General features: G+C 40.5%; 1 protein-coding gene across 2 annotated transcripts in view; it reads left to right on the forward strand.

Annotated features, from left to right (window-relative positions):
• Positions 1 to 9,685, forward strand: part of ARMC4 (armadillo repeat containing 4) — a 197,761-nt gene extending 188,076 nt beyond the window's left edge. For both annotated transcript variants that reach the window (XM_011949218.1, XM_011949217.1), the window contains exon 20: positions 9,228 to 9,685. In XM_011949218.1, the coding sequence (XP_011804608.1) occupies positions 9,228 to 9,341 (114 nt within the window). In that variant the 3' untranslated portion in view covers positions 9,342 to 9,685. The remainder of the gene's footprint in view (positions 1 to 9,227) is intronic.
• The last annotated feature ends 2,601 nt before the right edge of the window (positions 9,686 to 12,286 follow it).

Consider the following 12,286-nt stretch of genomic DNA (forward strand, 5'->3'; position numbering starts at 1 on the left):
TCAAAGAGGGTTCTGGGGGTACGTCTCAAATAATAAGTTATTCAGACCCTGAGCACACAGAAAATTCTAGACTTCCAATTCTATACCCTTGATTGAGACTGTACTTAGCTAAGTAAAATGGACAGAGCAGGCTAAATTCAGCAGTAAAGAATAAATCATAGTTCTTTAAAATGGTGGGATGCTGGCCGGGCCCGATGGCTCATGCCTATAATCCCAGCACTTCGGGAGGCCAAGGTGGGCGGATCACTTAAGGTCAGGAGTTTGAAACCAGCCTGACCAGCATGGTAAAACCCTGTCTCTACTAAAAACACCAAATTAGCCGGGTGCGGTGACACATGCCTGTAATCGTACCTACTTGGAGGCTGAGGCAGGAGAATGGCTTGAATCCAGGAGTCTGAGGTTGCAGTGAGCCGAGATCACACCATTACACTCTAGCCTCGGCAACAAGAACAAAACTCTGTCAAAAAGAAAAAAAAAAGGGGGGGTGTTGCTGGGCTTCATTGGTTTAATTGTTAAGCTAAAATTTAACCAACCAGCATATGGGATATAGAATGAAGCCTTGTGGTTAATGTAAGAAACTTAAGGGAAAATAAATTCCCTCAACAAAGAGCAGTCCTCTTGGTACATTCAGGACTAGAAGTTACTCAGGTAAAGAAAAATTTAATTTATAGAGTAGAGTCATAAAAAGGGTACCTGCTTAGATTACAAGTTTTCTTCTAACATAAGTCTTGTGAACACACAGGAGATGCTGCCTCCAGCAACCCTTATCTGGTTGACTCCGGGAATAGCCAACACACAGCAGCTTTCTGTGTGCCAAACATTATGACTCATATGCTTGACACTCACAGTCCATTGGTTTATGCAATGGGAAATTATGTAAGTGAATCAAGAGTTTGGGAATAAATACAACCGACTCTTAGAAAGCCCAAGCAGAGACCACAGAACAATGACCAGGCCTGAGGGAGGATGGGCGAAATGCAGGCTAGATTTTGACAGACATCAGGTCAAGGGTTTCCTTTCCAAGGCAGCTGTACTGCGTAGCAGCAGCCAGTGCCTTGTGGAGCCTGGGCCATTGGTGTCCATGGAGGTCAACCAGCACCAAGGCAGGGCCTGGAGCAGGTGGTGACAGAAGCTAGACTGACCTCTGGGCCAAAATTCCTCCTTCCTTCCAAACTAACCAGGCCAGGCCTCCAGGAAATAATGCCAGAACCAGACTTCTGAACTGGCAAAATAATCACCATGAGCATGAATAGCATTCATGGAGCACTTGCTTTGTATTGGACACTGGACTATGTGATTCAAATGTGTAACCCATATGAAACCAGGCTGCCCCATGGTCCAGTCCTGACCTGAAAATGCAGTCGGAGAAACAGAAGCCTAGCAACCCAATAGCACTTGAAAGTATTTTTTTTCTTTCTTTCTTTCTCTTCTTTTTTTTTTTTTTTAAGAGATGAGGTCTCTTAAATCTAAATACAGTATGCTGTTCACTCCTTCCTAGAAAAATCACTATCAAACCATAGTCAAGGGTATGAGTTTTGAGGTCACAGCAACAGTGCAATCATAGCTCACTGCAGTCTTGAAGAACTGGGCTCAAGCAGTCCTCCCGCCTCAGCCTCTCAGACCCACCCAGCTACCCAGACTACAGGTGCACACGAACACACCTATGTCTGGTTAATTTTTTTTTTTTTTTTTTTTAGAGACAGGGTCTCACTATATTGCCCAAGATGGTCTTGAACTTCTGGCTTCAAGCCGTCCTCCCGCCTTGGCCTCCCAGTGCACTGGGATTACAGGCATGCACCTGGCCTGAAAGTAATTTCAATCCTAGTTTTACTCTCTTGAAGATAGAGAGTACAATCATGCACTATTAAGCTTTAAGTTCTTAATCTTTCTCAGTATATCTCTCATCTCAGAGTTGCTTTTGAAACAACCTTTCTACTCCAAACCTCTCAAACTCTTCAAAACAGGATGAAAGTTCTCCTTCCCCCTTTTTCATTCCTTCTGCTTCTGCTGCTCTTTTCTGTCCCATAAGGAGTCCTCTGCCCTTGCCAGTGTAAGTTCCCCCCACCTGTGCTCCTCCACTCTTTCCTCTCACACACTGCAGACTTGGGTTTGCAGAAGGTGGGGGAATCACCAGATGAAATAGGAAGGGGAAATATCAAAGGACATAAAGAAAGGAAGAGGCTGTGAATACAGGTGTTCAAACATCTATTAAAGATGTATGTTTAATTCATCTTTGCAGTGACCCCCAGAGGTACGTGATCCCTTTACACATATGAGAAGGTTGGGTTAAGAGGTTCAGTGATGTGCCCTGTAACTGGGAGAGTCAGAGTACAGATCCAAGATGCTGTGACCTCAAAACCCATACCCTTGACTATGGTTTGATAGTGATTTTTCTGGGAAGGAGTGAACAGTATAAGGCATCTAGATTCCTTCTCAGGTAGTTGAGCTATGGACTAGGACTTTACTTCACTTCTTTCCAGATTTAAAAAGCAACAATGACCAGAACTATGAGTGGAAAGGCCAAGGACTGGAGCGGAAGCAAGGTGGGTGGCTGTGGGAGGTAGATGTTAGGTGGAATTGCTGTAGCTAGCAATCTATTCTCCTCCTATTACCTAAACGACAAATATAGGGCAATTGGAGACTAGATTTTTTTCTAAATCTCATTTGCTTGTGGAAATAAGCTTTTAGTGTAGCGTTAGGTCCTCTAATCCAGGGCCCAGAAACACCTACAGGTAACTGGCATTATTCGTTGTGATGACCTGGCTGTAATAACAAAATTTGTAAAGTAATAATTGTTGTCTATTAAAGTGATTGTTGGGAGAGTTTTTCTGCTATATTTTGTACAACAATGGCGTCAACACAGGGACTCAGGAACCCTTATGAATCATCTACTTGGGAGAAGGAGTGAGAAAATAACTCAGGTAAAGGGAAATTAATAACTTTAAAATCCTATAATCAAGGAGTTATATAATTATGTAATCAAGGGATCAAGTCAATCCCTTGATTATATAATTTATCAAGAAATTAGTTGGAATGTTTTGTTCTGATATAAGAAATAATTTAAAGATCAGAAAGCAGAAGTAAGGAAAAAACAGGCCCATTGGGCATAGAGACATATGAATATCAGGATCCGTTGGCATCCAGGCTGGCAGTGCTCACATTCAGTGATGTAGTAGTGGTGTGGAGGAGTAAAATCTCCAGGCTTACAGTTGGCACTCCATACTCCAGGATAACAAAGGTTACCATGGTGGACGTGGGCTACAAAGAGATCAGTGAAAGCCATGTGAGTATGAAAGTGGTGAATGGTGTGAGGTATGTATCTAGAAGAAATTGTCTAAATTTCATAAAGTTGTATCTGCTTTAAAAACTGTCTGTAAACAGCCATCCGATTCAGCAGTCCCATTACTGGATATATACCTAAAGGGAAAGAAATCACTATGTCAAAAAGATACCTGCATTTGTATGTGTATTGTGGCACTATTCACAATAGCAAAGATATGGAATCAACCTACGTGGCCATCCATAGAGGACTGGATTTTTAAAATGTGGTATATATATGCCATGGAACGCCTACTCAGTCATAAAAGAGAATGAATCATGTCTTCTGCAGCAACATAAATGGAACTGGAGGCCATTATCTTAAGTGAAATCACTCAGGAACAGAAAGTCAAAACTGCGTGTTCTCACTTATTAGCGGGAGCTAAACAATGAGTACACATGGAATAACAGACATTGGAGACTCCAAAAGATGGGAAATGGGGAGGGGGAGTGAAGGTTAAAAAATTACCTATTGGATGCAGTGTTCACTATTTGGGTGATGGGTCCATTAAAAGCCCAGACTTCACCACTGTGCAATATATGCATGTAAGAAATTTGCACTTGTACCCTTGAAATACATCCAAAATTTTTTAAAAGAATTATAACTATCTTTATAGTAAAGTGAGGTATGAACGAAGAGATTAATAAAAACTCTGAACCGTAGATCATGCGTTAAAAGTTGCAAGCTAGGAAAGGGATTTAAGTGTGGCTAGCTCTACAAAGACATCTAAGTCATGTGTTAGGATAACCAAAGAGAGTGGCTACTTTGTTCTTCCTGCTCATTATTTTTCCATTATTGCCTTTTCCTACAGTGAGAAAGGGAGAATGAGAATATATAAGTGTGTATGCATGCATGCATACATCTGTGTGTATGTATAAAACTGCATAACAGGCCGGGCACAGTGGCTCATGCCTATAATCCAAGCACTTTTGGAGGGTGAGACAGGTGAATCACCTGAGGTCAGGAATTAGAGATCAGCCTGGCCAACATGGCAAAACCCCGTCTCTACTAAAAATGCAAAAATTAGCTGGGCATGGTGGCACACGCCTGTAATCCCAGCTACTTGGGAGACTGAGGCAGGAGAATCACTTGAACCCTGGGGGACGGAGGTTGCAGTGAGCCAAGATCACGCCACTTCACTCCAGCCTGGGCAAAAGAGTGAGACTTGTCTAAACAAACAAACAAACAAAAAATGCCTAACAATCTTATACTAACCTACATTCCCACGGCCATACCCTGGATCTTGTCAATACTCAAAGCAACTTCATCTGTAAAATCTTAAACTCCAAATTTCTCATTCTCAGATGAGAATGTCTTATTTTCACCCTTTTCCCATGCTTTGGTCCCACCAAAACTGTTTTCCTGCATTGTTGAGGCCTCACTTGCTAATTCTCCCAGTGATCAGTAGCCTCCTGTTTTCACTTCCCTTCCGGCCCAGCATGGGCCATATGGCTGTTCAAATGAATCACACTCCTATAATCTATTTCCTCTGTCTTATGCCTAGGATATTGAACAATGCTGGAGAAAAAGAATAATACAAAACTCCCAAGGCATGAGCCCCTCCAAACTTCCCTGTTTCCCTCATGCAGAACAGAATCTTCCTTTCTCTTGAATCTCAGAAGATTGATCCTGTCTTGTTCCTTCCTGTTTGTCAAAAACATTGTATCTTATTAGTGAATTTTGCAATTTAGGCAATTACTCTAGATACAGTATGAATAGTTAATCAGGGGACAAGACAGGGTGCAGGGACAGTGGGAAGGTGTTGTGGGCTTTACTGGGGTGAATGACAACAGCAATAAAGAGAAGTGAATGACTTTGAAAGATGTGTAGGCAGCTGAATCACAAGAATATGATAATAGGTTGGATGCAGCATAGGGGAGATGAGGGTGGGAGTGAGTGTGAGGCACGCAGATTTCCATCTTGAACAACTAAGTGATAGCATCTATTATGGATACAGGAAAATTCTTGGAAAGAGATTCATGTTTATATAGAAAAAGTAAAAAATTTCATTTGGAATCTATTAAGCTTGAGGTGGCTGTGAGACTTCCAAGTGGAGATGGCTAAGAAGTGTTGGATATGAAGTGTTCCAATCCAAAGAAGGTTCTGGGGTGGAGACAGAAATTTAGAAGATGGTTCCATATGAATGCCATTTGAATTCAGGTAGTGAAAGATGTCATCTACAGAGGGAGAACAGAATGAAAACAGAAGAGGAATTTGTTCTGATGAACTCCAACAATTTTTGTTTGGGAGAGACAGAAAGAGCCATGGATGAAGATTGAGAAGATGAGAATGAATGGATACGAGGAAAAGTCGGGGAGTAGGGGTAGAGGAAGCCAGTGGCAGTGAAGGAGGAAGTTGCCAGTTATATCAAATGCTGTTAAGGGGTCAAATAAGATGAGAACTCCTAAGTGTCCACTACTCTTAGCCACATGGAAGGAAGTTACCGACATCCTCTGAGAGGGTCATTTCAGAGGAGAGCTGAAGGCAAACAGCAGCCTGGAGTGAGTGGGAGGAATCTAAGACTGGAGATAGGAATTCCAGACAGCAACTCTTTAAAGAAATTTGGCTATGAAGGGAAGAAAATGGGGTCAAAGTGGTGTCTTTTTGTTTTGTTTTGTTTTTAATGTGTACGACATGTGTTTAAATGATAACGGAATCATTAGAAAGGAAGAGGTGAAAGCTAAAGTAGAAGAGAGACAGGGAATATTTGGTAGTAAAATGTCCTAAGAAGAAGAAGAATGAATGAAGAATACAAGTGGATGGTGGGCCTGGGATAGGAGAGAGCCATTATAAGTGGAAGATAGGATAAAAAGATCCGCTAAGATGCTGGCATGGTTGCCGTTTTAGGTAGAATAGTTTCTATCTAAAGGCTTCTATCAAGTTTATGAAGGAGACCTTATTGGTCATCTTCTGGAAATGGTGACTAAAAGAAAGAACTGGAGATTGAAGAAGAAGGAAGATTTAAAATAGGCATTGAAAAGGGAAAGTAACCTAATGAGAGGGACACAAATTTCAATTGCTGGGCAGTGAATGAGAATCCAGTTGAGGTTGAACTGATAGTGGATTGATTTGCCTTGTCTCCCACAGGACTCTGTTATTGGTGAAGGCACAGGGAAGAACAGAGTTGGATTTATGGACAGTTATGGTTTTCCTGGAGGGATGTTGTAAGGAGGTTTAAGAAACTGATAAGAGAATGATCCAAAAGATGGACTATGCAATCTAAGCTGGTTATGAAGGAAGCAAAGACAGAAGATGGTTAAAGAAAAAGTATGTGAGCCTATGGACAAAAGATCATGATGAGAACAAACAAGTAAGGTGGTTGCATAGCCAAATTGTGGGAGGAGACATTGTGGTCAGAGAGTTTGGAGGTCAGACTGTTGACAGTGATGAAAAATCAGGGCCCAGGTGAGACCCTGAAGGTGGAAGGTTGAAGTGTGAAGATCAGTGACAATGGGAGGTCAAGGAACCGAGAGGACAGACATTCTTCGGTGCCCCAATTTGAACAAGATAGTCTCATATACAACCTTCTAAATGTTTTGCATTTTCCCTTTCTTATTGAATCTCACTGAGACAGCCAGGTGGAAAGGGGTCCCCAGAGAAACTTCAAACAGCCTGCGCACTGGGAGGAATGTGCACTGGGGTGGAGGAATGTGTACTGGGAGGAATATGCACTGGGAGGAATGTGCACTGGGAGGAATGTGCACCGGGGTGGGGGAATGTGCACTGGGAGGAATGCGCACTGGGAGGAATGTGCACTGGGAGGAATGCAGACTGGGAGGAATGTGCACTGGGGTGGAGGAATGTGCACCGGGGTGGAGGAATGTGCACCGGGGTGGAGGAATGTGCACTGGGAGGAATGCGCACTGGGAGGAATGCACAATGGGAGGAATGCACACTGGGAGGAATGCACAATGGGAGGAATGTGCACCGGGGTGGAGGAATGCACACTGGGAGGAATGCACAATGGGAGGAATGTGCACTGGGAGGAATGCGCACTGGGAGGAATGCGCACTGGGAGGAATGTGCACTGGGAGGAGCTCTGGGAGGAATGTGCACTGGGAGGAATGCGCACTGGGAGGAATGTGCATTGGGAGGAATGTGCACTGGGGTGGAGGAGTGTGCACTGGAAGGAATGGGCACTGGGAGGAATGCACGCTAGGGTGGAGGAATGCACGCTGGGGTGGAGGAGTGTGCACTGGGGTGGAGGAGTGTGCACTGGGGTGGAGCCACAGAAGTTCGTGATGTTTGCAGCAAGCAGGAGCCTGGCCCCTCCTCTTCCCCGGGTGATACCTGGGATTCCATCTGCGAGGCAGGAAGCACACCCACAGGGACTCTGGTTTTGTGGAGAGTCCCTGTTTCCCTTTTTTCCCCCATTTTGCCCAATAAATTCCATTTTTCTCCCCCTTCAAATTGTCTGTGAGCCTAATTTTTCATGGCCTTGTAAAAAGGACCCTGTCTTTAGCTGAACTAAGAAGAGAGTCCTACAACATCATTAATCCATCTGGAATTGATATTTATGTGTGATGTCAGATTACCATTTTAATTTTCTTCTATTTGGATAAGCAATTGTTCTGGGACCATTTATCAAATAGTTATTTTATCCCAAATATCCCTTAAATATGTTCCTTCCTCACTATCCTTACCTTTTATTCCATCCTGTCACCTCTACATGAAGTAATACAGTGCCCTTCCACCTCTTTTCCCTACAGTCTATATTCTATAATTTGCTGTAAAAGTTACCTTTCTAAAATACAGATATGACCTTGTCACTCCCCTAATTAAAGTGCTTAAATAACTTCTTTTTGTTACCTATAGAGTAAAAGCCACACCCTAAGCCTGGTATACATAAAACATCTCACAGTATTTTTCTTTATACTATTTCTTTGCTTATCAAATCATCCTCATATTTTGGCATTATCTACATTTGCACTCAAATGCTATGGGGTAGAAAAATATGTGATTCAAATTTACTTTTAAAAAATCCTTTACCAAGACTATTAATTAGAATCATAATTGCTAGATTTTAAATGTTCTAATTCATTTATTTGTCTTCTATGCATTAGATACCGTACATTTTTTAAGCACTTAGAATCTAAAGAAGGACGGAAAGCATTAAGCCAATTATCTTATGAAAAGGAAAAAATACATGTAGCAACAGACATTTGAGTAAACTGCTACTGAGAGCCTGATGAGGAATAAATGGCATTTAGTTTGATGGAAATCTTGGAGGCTTCATGGAAAAGTTGGCTAGGTCTGTTTTGAAAGATGGATAAAACGTACCAAGCCAGAGAAGAGGATGGGAAGGAATTTTAGATGGGGGAGAGCATCAATAAAGTCAAGAGAAGTGGGAGAGTGTGATCTTGGAGAAGAGGAGAAAGATGAGTAGCTGGAAATGCATTGAGGCCAGAGTGCACAAACCCTTCAAGGACAAGTTAATAGATCCGCTCTAGTTAGTTGGCACTGGAAGTCACTGAAAGTCCCTATTAAGTGACTGATATAATGAGGTTGTGACATGATCAGGTGGATTGGGACTCAGAGAGATGAATCTTATCAGATGCCCTGCTACTCTAAGCATGGTGTGCTGTTGGCTTGTTCTGAGAGATGGAAAAGCCAGAAAGGATGCAAGAAAAATTTCAGAAGCAGAACCCCAAAATAGCAGTTAGATACCCAGAGAAAGTGGGGATGAAGGAGTCTAATTCAGCTCCAGAAAGGTAAGAAGTGCATGAGGAATTCCTGCATCTGATTAAGCACTGTTTATATTCACATTTGCTTAAATAGAATTTCTTATGCTTTTTTGGTGGCTTTAAAAATTATTTACTACTGAAAATTATTTTCATAGCCTAACTTTATGTCTTTAGATTAATGTTTTTATTCTTGTGTCTCTTCTCCTCCTCCTTATGTGTGACAGCTTCTACTGGATATGGTTGGGTCCCCTGACCAGGATCTCCAGGAAGCTGCAGCTGGTTGTATATCCAATATCCGCAGGCTGGCTCTTGCTACAGAGAAGGCAAGATACACTTGAAATGGACATTACAAGCTATCAAATTCTACATGACACAGGACATGTCACTCCCATGGCCAGGAAGCCTAAATTGGGAAACATTTATTAGCAAACCCTTTCAACCGTCTAAATGAAAACACATAAATTGAAAATGCACAGAATGTTTTTCATCTGAAAATTGCATAGAGACTTTTGTTTCCATTTAATGTTTTATAGATATGGCATGTAGTAAGATGGAAAGCCAATAAACCTCTAATAAGTTTCTAAGAATTTGAGAATATACATATACAGTATACATAGAGAGAGAGTTCAGTGATGCTTTTGTATTTGTGGTGATTGTAATAAAGGATATGACCCTCCCAATGTGCAGTTTCATAGTTGTTCATGAACGCCTCTACAGTTCCTTTTCTGCTAAACCAATCTAATTGTCCTGTCATTACGACTTTGTCTGTTTGATCACTTGCAACCCACGGGAGAGTTCCGAGGAGATGTGCTGATTTCACAAACTGTTATTAAATAGAATTTAGCGTCAAGCAGCTGGACTTAGAGAGATCATCCCAAGGTCATCCCAAATTTCTCCTAAATACTAGCAAACATCTGAAAGGACAACGTATAACTGTCACTGTACCAGATCATGCAAATCACAAGAACATAAGCAATGAGTTTTGTTGCTTTACACTTGGACTTACAGAGCATAAACAATTATATGTTTTATTTCTCACAGAGATTTACCAACATTTTCTTGAAAGAAATTAATTGATACTGATGTAAGGATAATACGACTTCACATAAAATTGCTTTGAATTTCTGAACTTGTTTTCAGCACACGAAGTACTTTTTAAAAAGTGGCTACCAAAAAAAATAGCATTTTATCAGGTTATGGAAACATTAGAACCCACTTAGAAGAATCACATATGTAAGCTCGGTGTGCTGAAATGTTTGGGAACTCACTGTCCCTAGTATTGTAACACTCGCCAGAAAAATTGCTTTGTATTCATCAGCACCATAAACTGACAATCTCAGTTAATGCTTTAAAAAAGCAGTCAAGGAGGTTTTATTGAAAAGTATTAGGTACTGGATATGTGTGTCATCATTTCAAGATCATAAACTTAATTGAATTAAATGTAAATTATTTGTATGAAATGAAAAGCCTGTACAGGATGAAAATCATACAAGGGATAGATACTGTGATAAAAAGATAAAGCCCTTCTGAGAATGTTAAGGTTTCATAAAACACCAATTCATCGTCAGGACTTTTCAAAGGAGGTTCTAAAAAAGGATAATGCGAAGAACAAGAACATGGTATTAATGCAAACTAAAAATTGAAATGTAAATAATAGAGGAAATCCCCTAACTTTCAACAGCAGAGATTTCTAATGTTAAAGTCACTGTTTAGTTTTGTTTCATTAGGCATTAAAAATACTTCTAGAAGCCATGGATTATGACAGCGACAGGAAAAGAATAAACACATTGCTGTTGTAATATTATTAGAGGAAATTTCTACCATTGTTCTCAGATTTTAAAATGTTCTTGAATCAGTAGTGGTCCTGGGAGTGAAAAAAACAACAGGTAAAACAACAAAAAGAACCATGTGAATGTTGGAAAGGAAGGGTCGTTTCTTTACCATGTGCTTGCTTGGAGGAAAACTTAGGGCTTCTGTTTTTATGGTTAATAAATGCATAAAAGAAAGGTAACAGTGCCGTTTTAAAAAAGACTAAGCACTTGGAAACAGAGAAAATGAACATGAAGATTGTCTTGTATATTTCTAAGTAGGATTTTTTTTTTTTTAATTCTTAAACACCAGAAATGTAGTAATTTCAGAGTAAACAAATGAGAAGTTGAAATTAAAGGTCCATTTTTGGCTTATTGTTGTGAAATGGCACCACAGAAAACTCTAGTCTTGCTAGAAAAATGTCAAAACCAGTGGAAACAGCCCCAGCTTTCAGGGAACACAGGTACGGATGATTGCACCATTGTTTTGCTACCCCATACTGTGTGAGTACTCTTTTTCCTTTTCATTCATTTTTGTATGAGGGAATTTTGTGTTATATTTATTTTGCACTATTTATGGCTGGCAGTCTTAATTCTTTGTAAGTATTGGGGGACAAGGTTCTTTTTTAGACTTTATTCTCCCCCAGGACATCGAGGGAATACAGTATGCTCTCTTAGTAACTGATGGCTGCTACAGTTTGAGAGAGGTTTAAGGTGGAAAGAATTTTAAGCAGATATTCTTTGATGTTCTAGTCTCTTTAGTTTGCAAGGTTTCCTCCTGGAAATCCTTGCTTTGATCCTTCTGCTTTTTGCAGTCAATGTTCTTTTGCTAATATCAAGATAGGGACTTGTACTGAAAATGACTTGTTTCTCACAAAAACTTTTCTAGCTTCTGAAAGTGAATGCGAGGATAGTTTTCGTAGGGCCTGGCATTGAAAATTCTGTTATTTTTGATAGAGTTTGATGTTACCATTATACATCCCTAAGGCATTTGCATGGAACTGAGAGACTATAATTAAACGTATTTAGAAAATGTATTGCTACTCAGGAGAGTAAGTATCTCAGTTGTTGATAAACAGATGATGACCGGAGCTGTAAGTAAATCCATCCTTCTTCTTTTACCTAGTGGGATTGGGTTAGCAAAAATAAAGAAACTTCTCCAGCCCAGATAATTTAAAGCATTTAATCTCATTCCATGAAGATTTGGGAATGGAATAGTCTATGTCCATTCCTGTAACTCAGTGAAAACAATAAGGACACCCACTTATTTAAGAGCCTCACTGCTTCACATTCATTAAATGACCCCTAAAACCAATGGTCCCCATGAACTTAAGCATAAACAGTGGAACTCTCTCTCTAAGTGAGAATGGAGTCGAAAGGAAACCCACTTTTATAAGACGCTACTCTATGCAAGCATTGTATTAGGTATTTTGTACTCATTATATCATTTAAAATACAGGAGAACTGAAAACACA

The sequence above is a fragment of the Colobus angolensis genome, unplaced genomic scaffold (assembly GCF_000951035.1).
Source record: "Colobus angolensis palliatus isolate OR3802 unplaced genomic scaffold, Cang.pa_1.0 Scaffold293, whole genome shotgun sequence".
In the NCBI taxonomy this organism is placed as follows: domain Eukaryota; kingdom Metazoa; phylum Chordata; class Mammalia; order Primates; family Cercopithecidae; genus Colobus; species Colobus angolensis.